Source organism: Rhinolophus hipposideros (genome assembly GCF_964194185.1).
Source record: "Rhinolophus hipposideros genome assembly, chromosome: 10".
NCBI classification, from domain to species: Eukaryota; Metazoa; Chordata; class Mammalia; order Chiroptera; family Rhinolophidae; genus Rhinolophus; species Rhinolophus hipposideros.
The window spans coordinates 64,666,514-64,683,014 of NC_138056.1; the positions used below are offsets into that span (position 1 = coordinate 64,666,514).

A 16,501-nucleotide genomic window follows, 5' to 3' on the forward strand; every position below is an offset into this window, starting at 1 on the left:
TTAAGGTTGATGGGAAGAGGCTTGAGAGTCTCTTTAATTTCAGAGAAATTAAAATGTGAAAAAAAATGCATATCTTAGAATCAATGAAACATGGTATATGAATACATTTAAAACTTAAAACAACACTAGGAGGTAGGTTCATTATCCTCATTTTATAGATGAGAGAATTGAGGCACAGAGCGGCTCAATAATTTGCCCAAGATCACATGGCCATTAAAAGGAGACAGCATTACTCTCTCCCAGACAGTCTGACTCCAGAGTTCAATCTCATAATCACTACACTCTTCTCCCTATATATATGGAAAGCCAAAAGAAAGTTTCAGAAAAATTATTTTTAAAATTTTTATTTATGAATTTATTTTTTATTGAGGTATATCAAAAAATTATTTCAAATGTTTCTCTTCATGAAGGATTCAAAGCTATCCCAGTCTGAAGTAATTCTCTAACATCTGGACAAATATTCAAAAGACAGTTGAACACTCCAGAAGTGCCCATTAGTTGGACCAGGTGTCTTTTTTAGTGCAGTCTAACGGGGAGAGAGTGTGTATGTGTACACAGGTGCACTTCTTCCAGGGGCATTGAAGTTGTCTAATATTACTTTTAGACATCATCCAAAGTGTAGCTTTGCTAGAAAGAAGACAGCTCTGCCCACAATTTTAGTTGAGCATGACTCAGCCTTCTGTTGGCCTGGGTGTCAACAACCCTTTTGACTCAGAGGCCTTCTGCCTCTCACTAGAGGATTTGAAGCAGCCACGCTGTCTTAGATTTAGTCACTATTAGGAAAATAAATCAGGGATTCTAACCCAAGTAGGAGCTACTCCTCGGCCTCCTAACCTCTCCTAGTAATCCAAAGGGGGTTAACTTACTTATTATTTGTCAAATTCATACGCGTGCTAGATAATCTACAGATAGAAGAGCCAAAGAAGTAGCTTCAGGCACCTAGAAATTACTATTCTAGTTTATGAGCCACTATTTCAATGTATGTTATCATTAAGTGTGATTTTCTATTATACCATTCCCATTGTCTTTCCAGACTAGCTTCTCCCCAGATTAGCCTAAGTGACCCTTATCTGCCCTCATAACACACTTCCTTCACACTGTATTGTAGTTGCTTGTCCATCTGTCTTTCCTACCAACTTCAAGTTCTGTGGTACAATGGTCTATGTCAGTCTTGCACTGGAATGAAGTTGGAGACAGCATGAAGTCAATGTTACAGAACTCACTGGCTGAGTGAAAGTTCCCAGCATTGCCTTTACTTGGTCGAAGGCAGAGCAGCTTGCCCAGTTAATGTCATCCTTTAGGTCTCAGCTCAGACACCACTTCTTCAAGCAATCCCCAGACCATACCTGAATCGCTGTAGGGGTCTGGTTTTCACAGATTCATGTTCAGTGTTTAATCATTCCTTTAATAGAATGCTTCTTTGACTAATGACAAGCTTTGCCACTAGACTGTCGTCTTCATGACCAAGGGGACTCTAACCTTATTTACCACTGCACCCTGCCACCTGACCCAGGCTGGCCCGTAGGCGCTCAGTGGGATGAATGAAGCAATGAATCAATGTATCTATTAACCAATGATGCTGGCTGGTCTTGTTTTCTTGGTATTGATTTTGTTTCTAAGCTTTGCCCCAAGTAAAGCACAAGGGCCATTCTGTCTATCTAGGTTAGGAATTTCCTACAACAGGATTCCTTAACTTGGGTCTCCGGGCTTCTGATCTGCCATAACGGCGTCAAAATTGTGTTCCTGTGAAAGCGCTTGAGCCTTTCGTTGGGAGGGGAGATTAATTTTCATTGGATTTCAGAGGAGGTCTCTGCCCAGCCACTAAGAAGAACCGCAGTTCCGTGAGCATCTCACACCGCCCCTTTGCATTCCCGAGGGTCCCTGGGGCACGCAGCCCAAGGGACCGTCCCTTCCCGGTCCTTCGGATTAGGCTGACTCCGCTCAAATCTTCCACTCTTCGGAGCGCGCGTTCCCGCGGACTGCGGAGACGAGGCAGTGCAGTGGCAGGTGCCCTGCGTCTCCAGGCCGGCCGAAGCCCAGGGGACGTTGGCAGCATCCTCCGGCCCGGGCACTGGGCCTCTGCAGCCATCTTCAGGGAGGGCGGGTGCGCGGGAGGCGCGGCCCGGGGACGTGGACCCGCCCCTGCCGCCGGGGCCGCCCAGCTTGGCCCAGCTCTGCAGCGCCGCGCCGGGGTTCCGACTTCCCCTCCCCGCCGCGCTCGCGGCCTCGCGCTCCCCTCCCGGCCGCAGAGCCCGCGCTGTGGCCGCCCCGCGCTCGCAGAGGCCGCCATGGGCCCCGCGCGCTGGCTCGCGCTGGGCAGCATCCTCGCCCTGGGCGCGCTGCTGGAGGGCCGGCTGGTGGGCCAGGAGGACGCCGGCTTTGCAGAATGTGACCGGTTCTTCTACGCCGAGACCCCGCCTGCGGGGCTGGCGGCCGAGGGACACGTGAAGATCTGTCAGCGCTCCGAGGGCACCGAGCGCTTCGCCACTTTGTACAGCACCCGGGACCACATCCCCGTGTACTCGGCCTTCCGCGCCCCGCGCCTGGCGCCCCGCGGCGCCGAAGAGCGCTGGCTGGTGGAGCCGCAGGTAAGCAGGGTGGTCCCCCAGCCCGACAGCGGGGCTGGCCTCCGGGGGCGCTCTGCTGCCACCGCTAGGGGTAGGGCGGGAAAAGGGAGCCCCCACGCCCTCGGCGGCAGCGGCAGGAAACGCGGGTTTCGGATCCACCCCACTGCGCCCCCGGAGTTGCGGCGTGCCTCGCCCGCCCCTGTCAACGCCACCGCGGGAGCTCAGCGATCTGCGAGCTTTCACTTAAACCGCACGGACGGAGGTCTCCAGTGGGCGGTTCCCAGTGGGAGGTAGTTCTCCGTACATTTCTGTGTAGACGTCTGCAGTGTCTCATTCATTTCCTGAAGAGTGAGGATGGTGAGACCGAGACCCAGGAGACCATTCATCTCAGCAGGAAGCCTAAGCTGGGAGCTCATAGGCCTTGGAGCAGGTCATTGCCACAATTTGGGGGCAGTGGGTAGGTGCGTGGGCATTTTCATGCACATTTTGCAAAAGGGTAGATCAAGACCTGGGGTGGTGAAAAGATTTGTCAAAGACCACCCAGCTGGTAAGAGAGGGTAGGTCTTTTGGCTAGAAGTTCACTGCCCTTTATATTAGGGGAAAGCTTCCATTTTGCAGAGGCCTCCTGCAGCTGAAAATCCTTCCTATCTGTGCACCACATCAGTCTGAAGTGTGTTGAGTTAGGACAATAAAGGTATAGATTTTTAGAAAGGCAATGGGATAATTATAAATGATAGGGAAACATTGACTACTTCCAGTTAATGGGGAGGACAAACCAGTTTTTCCTGACTCTTTATATTATCAGACTACTTGGAAATCATGTCACCTCTCAGGGTGTACTGTCCTGTCTGGTAAAGGTGACCAAACACTTAGGCCCCCAGATGCCCTGCTGACCCTGACTTAACCCATCTTGCCCCACCTCTGCTCAGCCAGCCTCCTCTCTAGAACACCCAGCCATCCTCCCCTCTGGCCATTTCTTGCCCTCACCGGCCTCCCACCTGCCTCTGCACCTGCCACAGCTTGCCAAGGCCACCCTAGCTGGGGGAGGAGCTGACCCACTCAGCCAGCTATTCCTGATGGTCACAGCTGCCCGGAACCACATGGGTGAACAGGAGACCCACTTTCAGGTGCTTCATTCAGAACCCTGGGTTGTAATCTCTGATCTCATTCAGATATTTCTAGTCTGAGAGCTTGACTAGATCTCATGCAATCTACACCTTAGTCTCCTTACCTTCTCTGCATCCATTCCACCCCCCTTCACCTTTTGATGTCAGGACCTATGAGATCAGGCATCTGAAAAAGCCTTTGTAAATTGTGCACCCTTAAGACATATATTAATCTAAAACTAGTTTGCCCCCAACTGCACCCCTCAGAGCTCTCTTCTTATTCCCCAGCTCATTATGCATTGTGATTGTGGGCCTGTGGAATAAAACAGATGATCTGGTCTTTCTCCTTGAAGATCCCATGGATGTCTTGGGGAGGAAAAACATACCCTATTTCTCCGAAAATAAGACCTAGCCGGACAATCAGCTCTACTGTGTCTTTTGGAGCAAAAATTAATATAAGACCTGGTATTATATTATATATCATATTATATTATATTATATTAATTATATCATATTATATTTATTGTATTATATAAGACCCGGTCTTATAGCATAGTAAAATAAAACCGGGTCTTATATTAATTTTTGCTCCAAAAGACGCATTAGAGCTGATTGTCCGTCTAGGTCTTATTTTGGGGAAACAAGTGAGAAAGACACAGGAATGCATACTAAACAAATTTCAGTTAAATTCAGAACACGTTTAGTAATCAATTGCTGTATGCCAGGCACTTAGAGTACCAGGAGAACAGAGTATAGCTCTTGAACTTCAAAGGCTTCCTGGTCTGTAGATGAAGCATGCTGGGTGGAGAGGTGGTGCTTAAGCCATGCTGTGTGTGTTCAAGTCTTAGTTCCTCCACTGACTAGCTGTAAACCTGGAGATAATAACAGGGTAGATTAAATGAGTTATTACATAGAAAGTTCTCTGAGAGGTGCCTGGCACCCAAGTAGGAGCTGTTATTGTCACATGAGCAAAAGCCCATAATTTACTAAACGTAAACAAAGTTCTACTGGATGTAATCTGTCTTGGACGTGACAGGGGAAAGCCTCAGGGTCAGGATGACATTTGAGCTGTGCCTGGAAGGATGAGGGGAGTTCAGAAGGGACACGAGGAGGAGGAGGACATTCCAAGTAGAGGGAACATCACAAGTGAGAAATGCAGAGTCAGGTATTAGTGTGTGGGGAGTGGGTGGAGCATCTCACTTGTGCAATTGAATAGATTACAGTCTACTCACATGTTCAGAATGACGAGGAAGAGTGGAAGGGAGGGGTCATGTATAAAGGCCTCGTCAAGGAGGCGTTAGGTAGGCAGCGCCGTGTATGCCGTTGTTGGAGCAGTCACAAAGGAGCAAGATTCGGCAGAGAGGAAGTGGTCAGAACCATCACCTAGGCAGTGGAGAGCCTGGGCCCCTGGGGTGGACGGGTAATAAGGAATGGGACTAAGGAGATAAAAGAGGTTGGGAAAGGAGGGGGGAAATAGTTCCAAATGGCAGCTCTAGAAGTGAGATATACAGTGTTTTGGAAAAGTACAGGACCCAGAGTTCCCAGAGAGAGGGGTTGGGATGTCACAGTGGCTGATGCTTTTTCCTGCGTGATGGTCTTATATCCCACTGCCCCCTTCCTGTGAAGTCAGCTAGGAGCCAGAGGGTATTAGGAGCGAGGCAGTGGAATAGGGTGGGAGAAGCTGCAAGAAGAGAAGCAGGCAGGCTCTGGAGCACACTGCAGCAAACCTGACAGCTGTGGTGCCTGCTCCCTGAGGCCTGCCTCACTGCCAAGGTCCCCACTGCAGAAAGATGCCCAGGGCTCAGTATGGACTTCTGGCTGCTTCAAAACACTTGGTAATGCTGAGTCGTCTTAGGTCCACATCACCTTTTTATGAGGTCAGCGTTACCGAGAGGCCTGGCACACAGGAGAGGAAGAGGTCAGATACCAAAGGTGCTTTGGGCTTACCTTCAGTAATGAGTTGGGCAGGGCTGCACTGGCCCTGGGGTTCCCAAAACCCAACTCAGCAGGTTTAATGGCTGTCCTTGCAATTTCCCTCTGAAAAAAACAAAAAACAAAAGAAAACAACTCCTAAATCAAAGATCATAGAAACTGAGTCACTCTTTCCTTAACACCTTTAAGGTGTTGGCTGCCCCACACCTGCAGAACAAAGTACATCCTGCAAAATGCACTGTACAAGGCCCCCATGCCTTGGCTCCTGTTCCAGCCCCACCTTGTTTCTCAGTCCTCTCCGCCCTCACTTGTTAGGTTCTAGTATTATCCAGCTGCCTGGAGGGCCTCATAAGCCATACTGTTTGTTACATCTGTTTCTTGGCTTATGCTGATTCCTTTTGCCGCTAATGCCCTTTCTACACTGCCCCCATCTTGCCTCTCACTTCCTCCACTACTCCATCTTTTAAAACTGCCGAAGTGTCACCTTTTCCAGAAAGAATTGCCCATCTGAGTTAAGTCCACTTCCTGAGTTAGATCTGCCTCTCAGTGCTCCTATAATCTCTCTATTTTTGTACTTACCACATTGTTTTATAATTACCTGCTTATGTGTTTGCTCACCGTCATGAGCCCTTGAGTGCTGAAGACTGAGTCTTACTCATGCTCGTTTTCCAAGTGCCGAGGATGTGGAAAGCACTCGTAAGTGTTGAATAACAGAGTTTGATGGTAGGGTCAGTCAGGCTGGATGTTCAGTGTGAGCTTTGCTGGTGGGGTGCTAACCGCTTCAGAAGCTTATCCCATGACTGGCCAGCAGCCCCCGTTACAAACGTTCCATATGCAGAGCTGCAGCCTTCCTCTAAGGCTGCCCCATCAGACCTAGCTCTACCCCCAAATGATTTGAATCTCTTCTCTGGATAACAGCTCTTTGCTGTCAGACACAGGACCCCATGTCTACCTACACTGGAGGAATTTAAATGGGATCTTCTGAGGGATGGAATGAGAACTTTAAAAGGAAGCAGGGAAAACAGTGCTGGTGTAGGTTTTATATGAAATGTGGTCTCCTTTAAAGTGAGAACGGGGAGAAGGAAGAAAAAAAAAAAGAAGATGAGAAAATGTGTCTACATTAGCATGATGGAGATAGTGTGAAGGTTTCCAGTCAAGACTCCAGAGAACTGAGAACTAGATTCTCAGTTCAGTACAGCCTCAAACCTTTTGGTCTCTGAACTCCTTTCCATTTAATGGAAGAATTTGTGGTGAGGATACCAGTGATGGCTTTCCAAAGCACATTGTCAGTTTATGCTAGAAGCCAATGTGTAAGACTTTATCATTTTATAAATATGAATGCTGGAAGGATCTGGCTTTATATTCAGCTTATACTTGATATTTTATCTTACAAAATACTGTGCAGTAGATATTGTCTTCATTGTAGAGATGAGAAAACTGGCTCAGAGAGGTTAATTGATGTGCCCAAGGTCACACAGCTTGGATTAGAACTCTAGTTCAAGTGCTCTTTTGATATACTATGGAGATTCTTTGATTTCACAGTGGATCCACTGCATGAATGGTTATTGGAATTTAATGCTCATCTTTTATATGGAAATCATGATTTCTGCTCCATTTCTCTTTCTCAACAGTTGTAGGGCAAGTAAGAACACATGTTTGGCCACATAAATGTTGCTTAGGTGTTAGTGGCTCTGCAGTGAAAAGATATTCTGGTTAACTCAAAAGCATTTTCCTAACGGGCCCAGTGAGGTCATATTTCAAATCTTAGTAAATGCATGTGAACAAGTTAGAACTTTAATTAAGTTCTTGATCTTTAATTTCCAACAGTGACTTCTTGATTACATACCCTGAAACTGTTAGACACATTAATTTATTCTAACATCCGTCCTCTTTTCATTGTGTCAGAGAATAGATATATGGAAGATATCATACACGTAAATCTCTGTGTAAGGGATGCAGCAAACAGGACAATTCTGATTCTCACAATTTTTTCCTTACTGGAGTGCAAATAGCAAAAAAAAAAAAAAAAGAAGTGCTCATGAAGGCTATCCTTTATTGCATTTTTCTCCTTTTCTGATTTTTTTCTTTATCTCTGAATTCAGTGCTTCAATTTGATTCACAGTCATTCTCAGGAGCAACTTAAGGTACTTGCCCTATGTTGGCAGAACATTGTAGGGACATTTTGTCCTGAAATAATCCAGTGGTGGCAGATATGTACACCGTTCTTTCAGTTCTGACTTAAATTTGGACAATCCAGGGAAGGATCTATCATTTATTGATTCCTTACTATGGGCAAGGGTCTTCACAAAATAACTCATTCATACAAGTCTAGGTATTACCGTGTTTCCCCGAAAATAAGACCTAGCCGGACCATCAGCTCTAATGTGTCTTTTGGAGCAAAAATTAATATAAGACCTGGTATTATATTATATTATATTATGTTATATTATATTACATTATATTATACTCAGTCTTATATTATATTATCTAAGACCCAGTCTTATAGTAATATAAGCACGGATCGTACCGTGTTTCCCCCAAAATAAGACCTAGCCAGACAATCAGCTCTAATGCGTCTTTTGGAGCAAAAATTAATATAAGACCCGGTCTTATTTTACTACACTATGAGACCGGGTCTTATGTAATATAAGACCCAGTCTTACAGTAATTTTTGTTCCAAAAGGTGCATTAGAGCTGATGGTCTGGCTGGGTCTTATTTTTTGGGAAAAACTGTATGATCCGTGCTTTATAGTTTAGGAACCTGAGGTTCAGAGTGATTACATAACTTATTCAAGGTCATACAGCTGCTAAGTGGCAAAGCTTGGATTAAAGCTTATGGTTGCCCAACTCCAAAGCTCTTAGACCTTCTCTCTACTCTGTCATGCTATCTTCCCATTACAGTGTCAGTGTTTTCTCTCCAGATTTCAAATTGACCGACTGGATTTGTTATTTTATTTTTATTTTACTGAATTAATCCAGTTCTTTGGGTGATTTATGTATGGCTTTGCTTCTAACACACTATTCTCAAAAACCCCACCTTCAAATTGTCATTAGCTCAGTTATTAGCTCCTGGTGATTGAACGGTGCTTTCCTTGAGGAATAAAGATTTTATTCTTTTTCTTTTAATTAAATTTTTTTTTTTTTTTTGAATATTGGGAAACAGTGTGTTTCTCCAGGGCCCATCAGCTCCAAGTCGTTGTCCTTCAATCTAGTTGTGGAGGGTGCAGCTCACTGGCCCATGGGGGAATCGAACCGGCAACCCTGTTCAGAGCTTGCGCTCTAACCAACTGAGCCATTCGGCCGCCCTAAAGATTTTATTCTTTGGGTTTCAGATTTCTCTTTCTTTTAACCTGTCAGCTCGACAAGTGGAAATATGAGAAAATAAATCCTCCTACTTGCCGGTAGCTTTTCCTTCCAGTGATCTGGTCTTGCTCCTAGAATTACTGTTAGTTCAAGAATGTGTTCTCCTTCAAGTTGCCTATCATGTCTCCTGAGTAGTCACATACCCTTTTGTTGCACAGACCTTGACATCTGTGGCAGTAATAATTTGTTGCCTGCTGATATATTTATGTGGCCACTGAAAGGAAGGAGAAATAAAAAAGAAAACTACTCATAGGGTAAACCAAAAATAGAAGTACCAGTGAGTACTCCAGTCATGCTTTTATTGACCCAGTGCCTGACAGGAGTGCGGCTCAATCCAAAGAGGTCAAGCTAAGGGCGTTTTATAATTGTAATCAAAGCTGAAAATATGGGTACAGTTCATTTTGTAGAATAAACAGATGGCTGCAATAGTATATGAATATATAAGTTAACTTCCATGTTCCCATTGACTTGCACCATAGTTTTAGGGATGATTGGTCTTGTGTTTTGACTGACCTTCAGTCTGTAGGAATACCTTATGCTTTAACAAAGCCCTGGGCCCTCTGCTGATCAATTCTTTAAATCAACAAATATTTACTTGAGCACCTGTTATGTGTCAGGCACTGTTCTAGGCCCTGAGAATAGAGCAGTGAATCAAACAGACAAAAATAACTAGGCTCATGGAGCTGAATGTCTAATAGAGGATACAGGTGATAAAATAAATAAGTCAAAGACATAGCATATTAAACAGTGAAACGTGCTAAGGAGAAAAATAAAGCAAGGCAGGAGGATATAAGCTATCAGGGAAAAGGTGAAGTTTTAAAAGGGAAGACATCACTGAGGAGGTAGGTGACTGTGTGTATAGACCTGAAGGAAGTGACAAAGCCAATAATGCAGGTATCTGGAGGAAGAATGTCCCAGGCGGGGGAACAGTATGTGCAAAGGCCCTGAGGCACAAGTGTTCCTCGTGTTTAAAGAAGAAGCCAGTGTGACTAGAGAAGGCTAAATGAAGAGAGTAGCAGGAGACGAGGTCAGACAGGTGGGGCGGGAGATGGCAGATCATTTAGGGCCTTCTGGACTATTTGAAGGAAATTTGGCTTTTACTCCATGTGAGACAGGAAGTGGATTTGGATGTGATCTGATTTACATTTTAATAGCATCATTTTGTTGCATTGAGAACAGACTGGGGGTTCAAAGACAGAAACAGAGAGACCAGATAGAAGGTTTCTGTAATCTGGCAAGAGACAGTGGTGACTTGGACCAGGGTGGTGGCAGTCCAGTTCTGGATATATTTTGAAGAAAGAACCAAGAGTCTTCGGGATGAGAGAAAGGGAGGAGTCACAGATGACACCAAGGACTTTGGTCAGAACAACTGGAAGAATGGCGTTGCCATGAATAAGATGAGAATACTAACAGAGAAGCTGGTGTGTTAGATGCGCTAAGTGTGAGATGCCTTCGGTTTTCACTGGAGCTCCAGTAGGGGTCTAGAGCTCACTGGGTCCTTACCACATACCGGGCACTTTTCTAGGCATTTGTTTTCCACATGTAATTTCAGTTCTCACAACAGCCATAGGAAATAGGTGCTATTATTATTCTCTACACAGAGGAACAAACTGAGTCACAGAGAGGGTAAATTACTGTTCCATATTCATGCAGCTAGAAGTGATGGAACTGGGGTTTAAACCCAAGCTGTCTGACACCAGAGAACACATGGAGCTGCCTCTGTTACCAAACCTATTAATGTATTAGGAAACTTATTACCAAATCTATTAATCTATTTAACTCTCCATAAGGCACCAGATTGGGGTGGAGAGGAATAGAGTGTCTAAAAACTCTGTCCAGCAACGAGTATTATCCCATGGGTCTCTGAGTATGGCAGGGAGAAGGGAGGGGTTTGGGCGTGGAGCTGTTGCTGCTGGAGGTGGGTTGGGTGCAGTACATGAGCCTGAGGAAGGCCTAGCCCTGACCAGATGCCAGTTGCCCAAAGGGGAGGGGTGCAGGCAAATCACACCGGCCAGAGACCCACCTCTGGAGCAGAGGTAGAGGACCCACTCATTGATCCGTCCTTCAGCCATAGTCAATTCAGTAACCTCTCCTATGTACCCAGCCTGGTTCCCCAGGGAAGTAAAGCCAGCTGAACCCAGCACATTCTGAAAGTTAATAACCCCGTAATGCAGTAAGCTCTGCTCTGGCACCAAAAGAGGGCCTTGCTTCAACTCAGAACACCACACCTCCTTGAAAGTGCAGAAATTCCTTTTTCCTTTATGATGGGTAGTAAGCTGAAGTCCTTTCCCTGTGCAAGGTCTTACCTTTGCCCTCATATCCTAGGTAATCTGGCTTCAACTCAGCTTGGTAAATGAGCCTTCCTTATGTATGTGGGAGATGGCAGTGTTGATTTCAGAAAATCTCCTTGCCATTATCTTAGTGTTTCTAACTAAGGGAAGAAGTTGATTCATATCACATTAGTTTGTTGACTGCATGTACCAAGATGCGTGACTGACCAGGAACCATGTTAAGGAAATGGCCACTATTCATGTTCCAGAAAGACTGGGCATCCACTATACGGGTAGTCTTAGGACACACGAAATCATGGGGAAAGGAAAGCCAAGCTTAGGAATTATAAAAGGTCTTTTCTCATTCTTGGACATCTCCATTGTATCTCGACCAAGGTATCTGTGATAACATTGGACGGCTCCTTCATGGCTGAGTGGACCATTTGGGATGGTTGATAATCTTGCTTCTGCACCTCAGTTGGATAGACTTCACCCCGTAATTCCTACCTTCTACATTCTGAAGTATAATCTCCCATCGTCTGTGTTCAGGCCTCTGCAAAACAGCTTCCTGACTGGTTAACCCCTTCTGCCTGAGTCTCCTCTAGACTTTTTCCATTCTGAAACCAAAGAAATGCTCTCAAAACATTAATCCCATTATGTTTCCCACAGTCTCACTGGAAACCCTTCAGGACTCCCTAGTTTTTCTTCAGGTAAAGATAAGCCTTTATCTTTTGGTCTCCAGACTCCTGCGTGGTCCGTCTCCCATTTCCCTCTTGGCCTTATCTGGTGTCATAAGCCTTGCCATACCTTTACCTCTAGCCATTTTGGCTTATTTCTGTGTCTTTTAAATTTTTATTTATTTCCATGTTCTCTTCCATCATAGGGCCTTTGTAGCTGCTGTTTGTAGTAGTAGTTGTTGTTGTTTTATTATCTTTCATGATATTCCCAACTAGGTCAACTGCCCAAAATACTCTAGTAGCACCAAATATACCTTTCTTTGTTAGCATATTGTAATTATACATTTCTTTGTGTGGCTAATTAAGTGCCACCCAACTAGACTCTAAGTTCCATGAGCGTAGGGCCCAGGGCTATTACTGCACCTCACTGAATCCTCATTGTCTAACACAGGGGCCAGCACACTTTTTCTGTAAAGGGTCAAATAGTAAATATTTTAGGCTTTGTGCGGCCATATAGTCTCTGTTGCAACTATTCAACTGGGCTGTTTTAGCACAAAAATAGCCACAGACGATATAAAAATGAATGAGTGTGGCTGTGTTCCAAGGGAACATTATTTATAAAAACACGTGGTAGGTTGGATTTGGCTCACAGGCTGCAGTTTGCTAATCATGGTCTAGCATAATGCCAGCACTCAGTAAGTGATTAATAAATGTTGAATGTTGAGCACTCGGCAAGTGTGGATGGAATTGAAGTTTGAAAGCTGTATGATCCTCCTTTTTAATGCGATTGTGGTTGTCATTATTTATAATATTTAGGGTTTGGGGGGATTATAAAAGTAATATATAGTTGCAATAAAAGTGTTTGGAGCATTTTCAAAGTGTATAAAGAAAAAGATCTCCCTTCTCACAGATAACAAATCTTTACAGTGTGTGTGTGCACGCGCGCATGCGCACTACCATTCCAGAAATTTCCATTATGCATAGAGATACATGTATGTCTGCATTTCCTTTATTCTAGTCAACAAGTTTCAGCACCTTTTTGGACTCTGTGAAGCCACATTTAACAAGCTCTTCAAATAACCATCACAGCCATGGAGTGGGAGAGTCAAGGGACTCTTTTGATAAGCATAAACAATTTATTTCATTTAGAAATAGAAGACCTGGGAATTTCAAATGCAAACTCGAATTCATCACATTTTTCTTTCAAGTTTGTATCCTGTGTAGCTCGTGGATGGCTTGAAATAATCCTGCCTTCTTTCCTCTTCCTGTGTTCCTGAGCACAGATTATCCTTCTCCTTATAGGAGACAGAGGCCCAGGGAGTCACTGTCTACCCAAAGTCACAAGGCCATAAATGGCAGAGCTGTCAAATTTCATTTCTAATCTGGTGTTCTATTCCTAAACCCTGCTGCCATATAGTCTTACATTTAGAGGAACTTGGGGAAGAATGACATTCAAAAACCCCAGGAGAAAAGATCAAAGAAATGGAAATGATTTTGCCTGAAGGCAGACTTACTAGCCTCCCGATGGTATTTATTACACAACGTGGACTAGCAGATGCTGTCTCTTTTGTGCTTAGGATAAGAGGTCATAAGCTTTAACAGCTCAAGGAGGGTTTAGGTTGGATGCAAGTAAACCACTTCCTGACAGTGAGAGTTGTTATGCTGTGGAAAAAGGTCTCAGAACTGTCAATTGTCCTCTAATGATCTTTAAAATGTATGGTAAATTTTGTCTGTTGCCTTGGAGAAAAGCTGTGTCTTATAGCTAAACTGTGTAGAGACAGTCTATGAGCCTTTCCTAATTTTTAGATGAGGGTGACTCCATAATTGAGGTGACAGTGGTATCTTGCAGACCTCAGTTCCATGCTCAAGTGACTCACTGACCAGGCTTCTTTCTGCTGTTGCTTTTGCTGCTGTCAATATTGGGTACCATTCTGTTCCTCTAGTGCCGACAGGCCAGTGCCCATGTATTTCTTCTCTTCATTTACGTAATAAATGTAGTTAAAGCCAATCAGAGACAAGAGTTTATCGTAAATTTGTTCTCTGTCAAATGAATTGGAATTTAGAGGTGGGCATGGAATTACTGGGATCTTCTGTGATAGAAACAAGCCCTGCTTATTATCTGGTCATTTATTCATTTCTGGTCAGCAGGTCTAGACTTTTAGCACAGCAAAGGATCAGCAGTCAGATATCCAGCTGCTGATTGATACTTTTATCAGCATTGACATTATTATCAGCAACAAAATCATTTATTGAGTTCTCCGGCCTTAAGCCAAGAAATAGGAGGCTAAGGCGTAGTCCTGGAACAAGACCCAGTCGCTGCCTGCAAGTGTCTTGTTACTTAGTCTAGAAGGCAGATCGTGACCCAGAAGAAGTGGCTATCTTAACTCTGTCTCACCAGACTGTGAGCCCCAGAGGGGCAAGGATTGAGAAACAGAGTGGTTAAGAAAATGGGTTTTGCCGAGAGACAAAGTTGGGCTGAGTCCCAGCTCTGTCATTTACCAGCTGTGTCACCTTAGAAATGTTACTGAAGCTCGTGGAGCTTAGTTTCCCCATCTGTGGCATGGGGCTAATAGATGACCCATATCCTACAGAGGAGTTAGGAAGATTCAGTATGAGTATGTGCAAAAGGCATTCTGTATTGTGTCTAAGCACTCAATACATATACGTAAAGCATGTTGAATGAATAAGTAACCTTTGCTTCCTGGACCATACCTGCCTTGAAAAACAACTGGGATGAGGGTTACTGTGCTCCTTGCTCTGACCCAGTATTATTGCTGAAAGGGTTCCGTGGCTCATGCTGGGAAAGTGAGAGGTCAGACTCCCAAGATGGACAAATAGGAGAAGAAGAAAACAGGCCGGGCCAAGTGTCAGATATAGTCAACTGGCGCTTTGTCAATGTCGTGCCCATCTTGGGCAAAAAGAAGGGCCCCAACGCCACCTTTGAAGTCCTTTGTCATCTGGCTTCCTCTAATAAAGCCACATAGCTCCATCAAAAAAAAAACCCACCTTCCTGCTCCATTGCCACCTTACCTGTGACTGGTCTTGGTTTTTTCTCTGAGTTCAGTTGCTCCTGCACCATCCTCTGTGTTACTTTGCCCATTGATACATTCTCTCTTGAAGGATTTGGTAGAAGTTCTCTCTGTGTGTCCTCTGGGGTACCACTCTGATCTGCTCTCAGACTTCTGGGACCAAGGCAGCCTTGTCCCTTTATTTGTTCTCGAGATTTAATCCAGGTATCTTGAAGTTTCCATGCTTACAATGTCCCTGCCCCGATTCCCACAGGGGGCTTGCTGGGTTCTCATGAGAATAGGACTCCTGATGTCTCAGGCTTGTTGGGGCATGAGTCATAAGCTTACCCAAGTTTGTTCACATTCAGGGCAGGGCTGTTGTAACAAATCACTAGTAGAATCACAGGCACAGGAACAGAGAGATACACAAAGGCCTCAAAGGACAGAGCTAGGAAACTTCTAGAAACCAAATGGTCCCACAGAATCTTCTGGATCTTTCTCCCACCCTCCTCTGTCTTCTCTTTGCTTTCCCATGAGTCCACCTGGCTACCAACCCTAAACAGCATGTAGCAACCTTCACACCCTGACACTTGTCAGTCTCTCAGTTTCTTGGATTGACACCCCTGAGAGCCAGCTGGTTGGTTGCTGGCCAGATTGGCTGTCCGTGGGTTGTGACTGGCAAGGAGGTGGTAGGAGGGGTCATGTGGTAACAAATGCTGCTCTTTCAGAAATGGTGTCAGAACTACTCCGTTAAGTCAGAAGTGGAAGTTGACTGTGGCACACTGGCTGACAGGGCTGGTATACCTGGTAGTTGGCTGGGAGAGCCCAGAGGGGGCAGCCCAATTAGACCACTCAGGAGGTGCTCACTACTCAGTACCAACCAAGCATGTAATTCATGCTCTCTAGGCCCTGAGATGGACGTGCTCTCCCAGGACTGGGTGAGCTGGGGTCTCGGGAAAGATCTCACTGAGGCTGTTTCAACCAGAGCCCTGGCAGGAAATAGATGGAACTCTTAAAGTAGTTTAACCAACAGAATTGAATGAAGAAACGATTTACAGAGAATGAAGGGAGTCAACAAGATATGGCGAAGCACCTAGGGCCTAGCCATTGCAGGAAGCTGTCACCATCCCAGTCCTGTGGGGCCCGGGGGGAGCCAGGACTGCAGAGAAACTCAGCCACAGCCAGAACTGCAGCGACCAGGCAGGGTGGGAGCAAGAAAATACTCTGTCCCACCCTCCCTTCGGCTGCTGCAGAGAGCTCAGATGATGTGGTCCCTAAAAGTTAGCCTCTTGGGACACAGAACAGGGCAGGGAAGAGTGGAGAATGGCTCTGGGAGGCCAAAGGAGGCCACCCAGCACAGATCCTGTGAGGTTGGAGCTCAGCCTGGAGAGCCAGGTTGACAGTAAGTAGCAGAGAAGAAGGTGACAGCGTCCCCCAGCTAGTGATGCCATGGGTAGCAGTGCAGACGGAAGCAGGGAAGGAGTTACATTACAGCCGTGTAACTGACATGGTGGAGGGACAGGGATTCGTCTGTTTTGGTTGAATATAAAGGAATATAAAGGATTTGAGAGAAGAGGT

General features: G+C 45.3%; 1 protein-coding gene and 1 long non-coding RNA gene across 2 annotated transcripts in view; one reads left to right on the forward strand and one right to left on the reverse strand.

The window, feature by feature from the left end:
- Nucleotides 1-1,855: 1,855 nt before the first annotated feature.
- ENDOD1 (endonuclease domain containing 1) overlaps nucleotides 1,856-16,501 on the forward strand; it is a 33,497-nt gene continuing 18,851 nt past the window's right edge. Inside the window, exon 1 of the mRNA XM_081064239.1 lies at nucleotides 1,856-2,588. Coding sequence (XP_080920365.1) covers nucleotides 2,289-2,588 — 300 coding nt within the window. The 5' untranslated portion in view covers nucleotides 1,856-2,288. The remainder of the gene's footprint in view (nucleotides 2,589-16,501) is intronic.
- Nucleotides 4,453-15,081, reverse strand: LOC308504113. Its single transcript, XR_013994316.1, has 3 exons — nucleotides 14,946-15,081; nucleotides 5,621-5,710; nucleotides 4,453-4,545 (listed from the first exon to the last, which is right to left on the reverse strand). It is a non-coding gene; the product is annotated as an uncharacterized lncRNA (long non-coding RNA).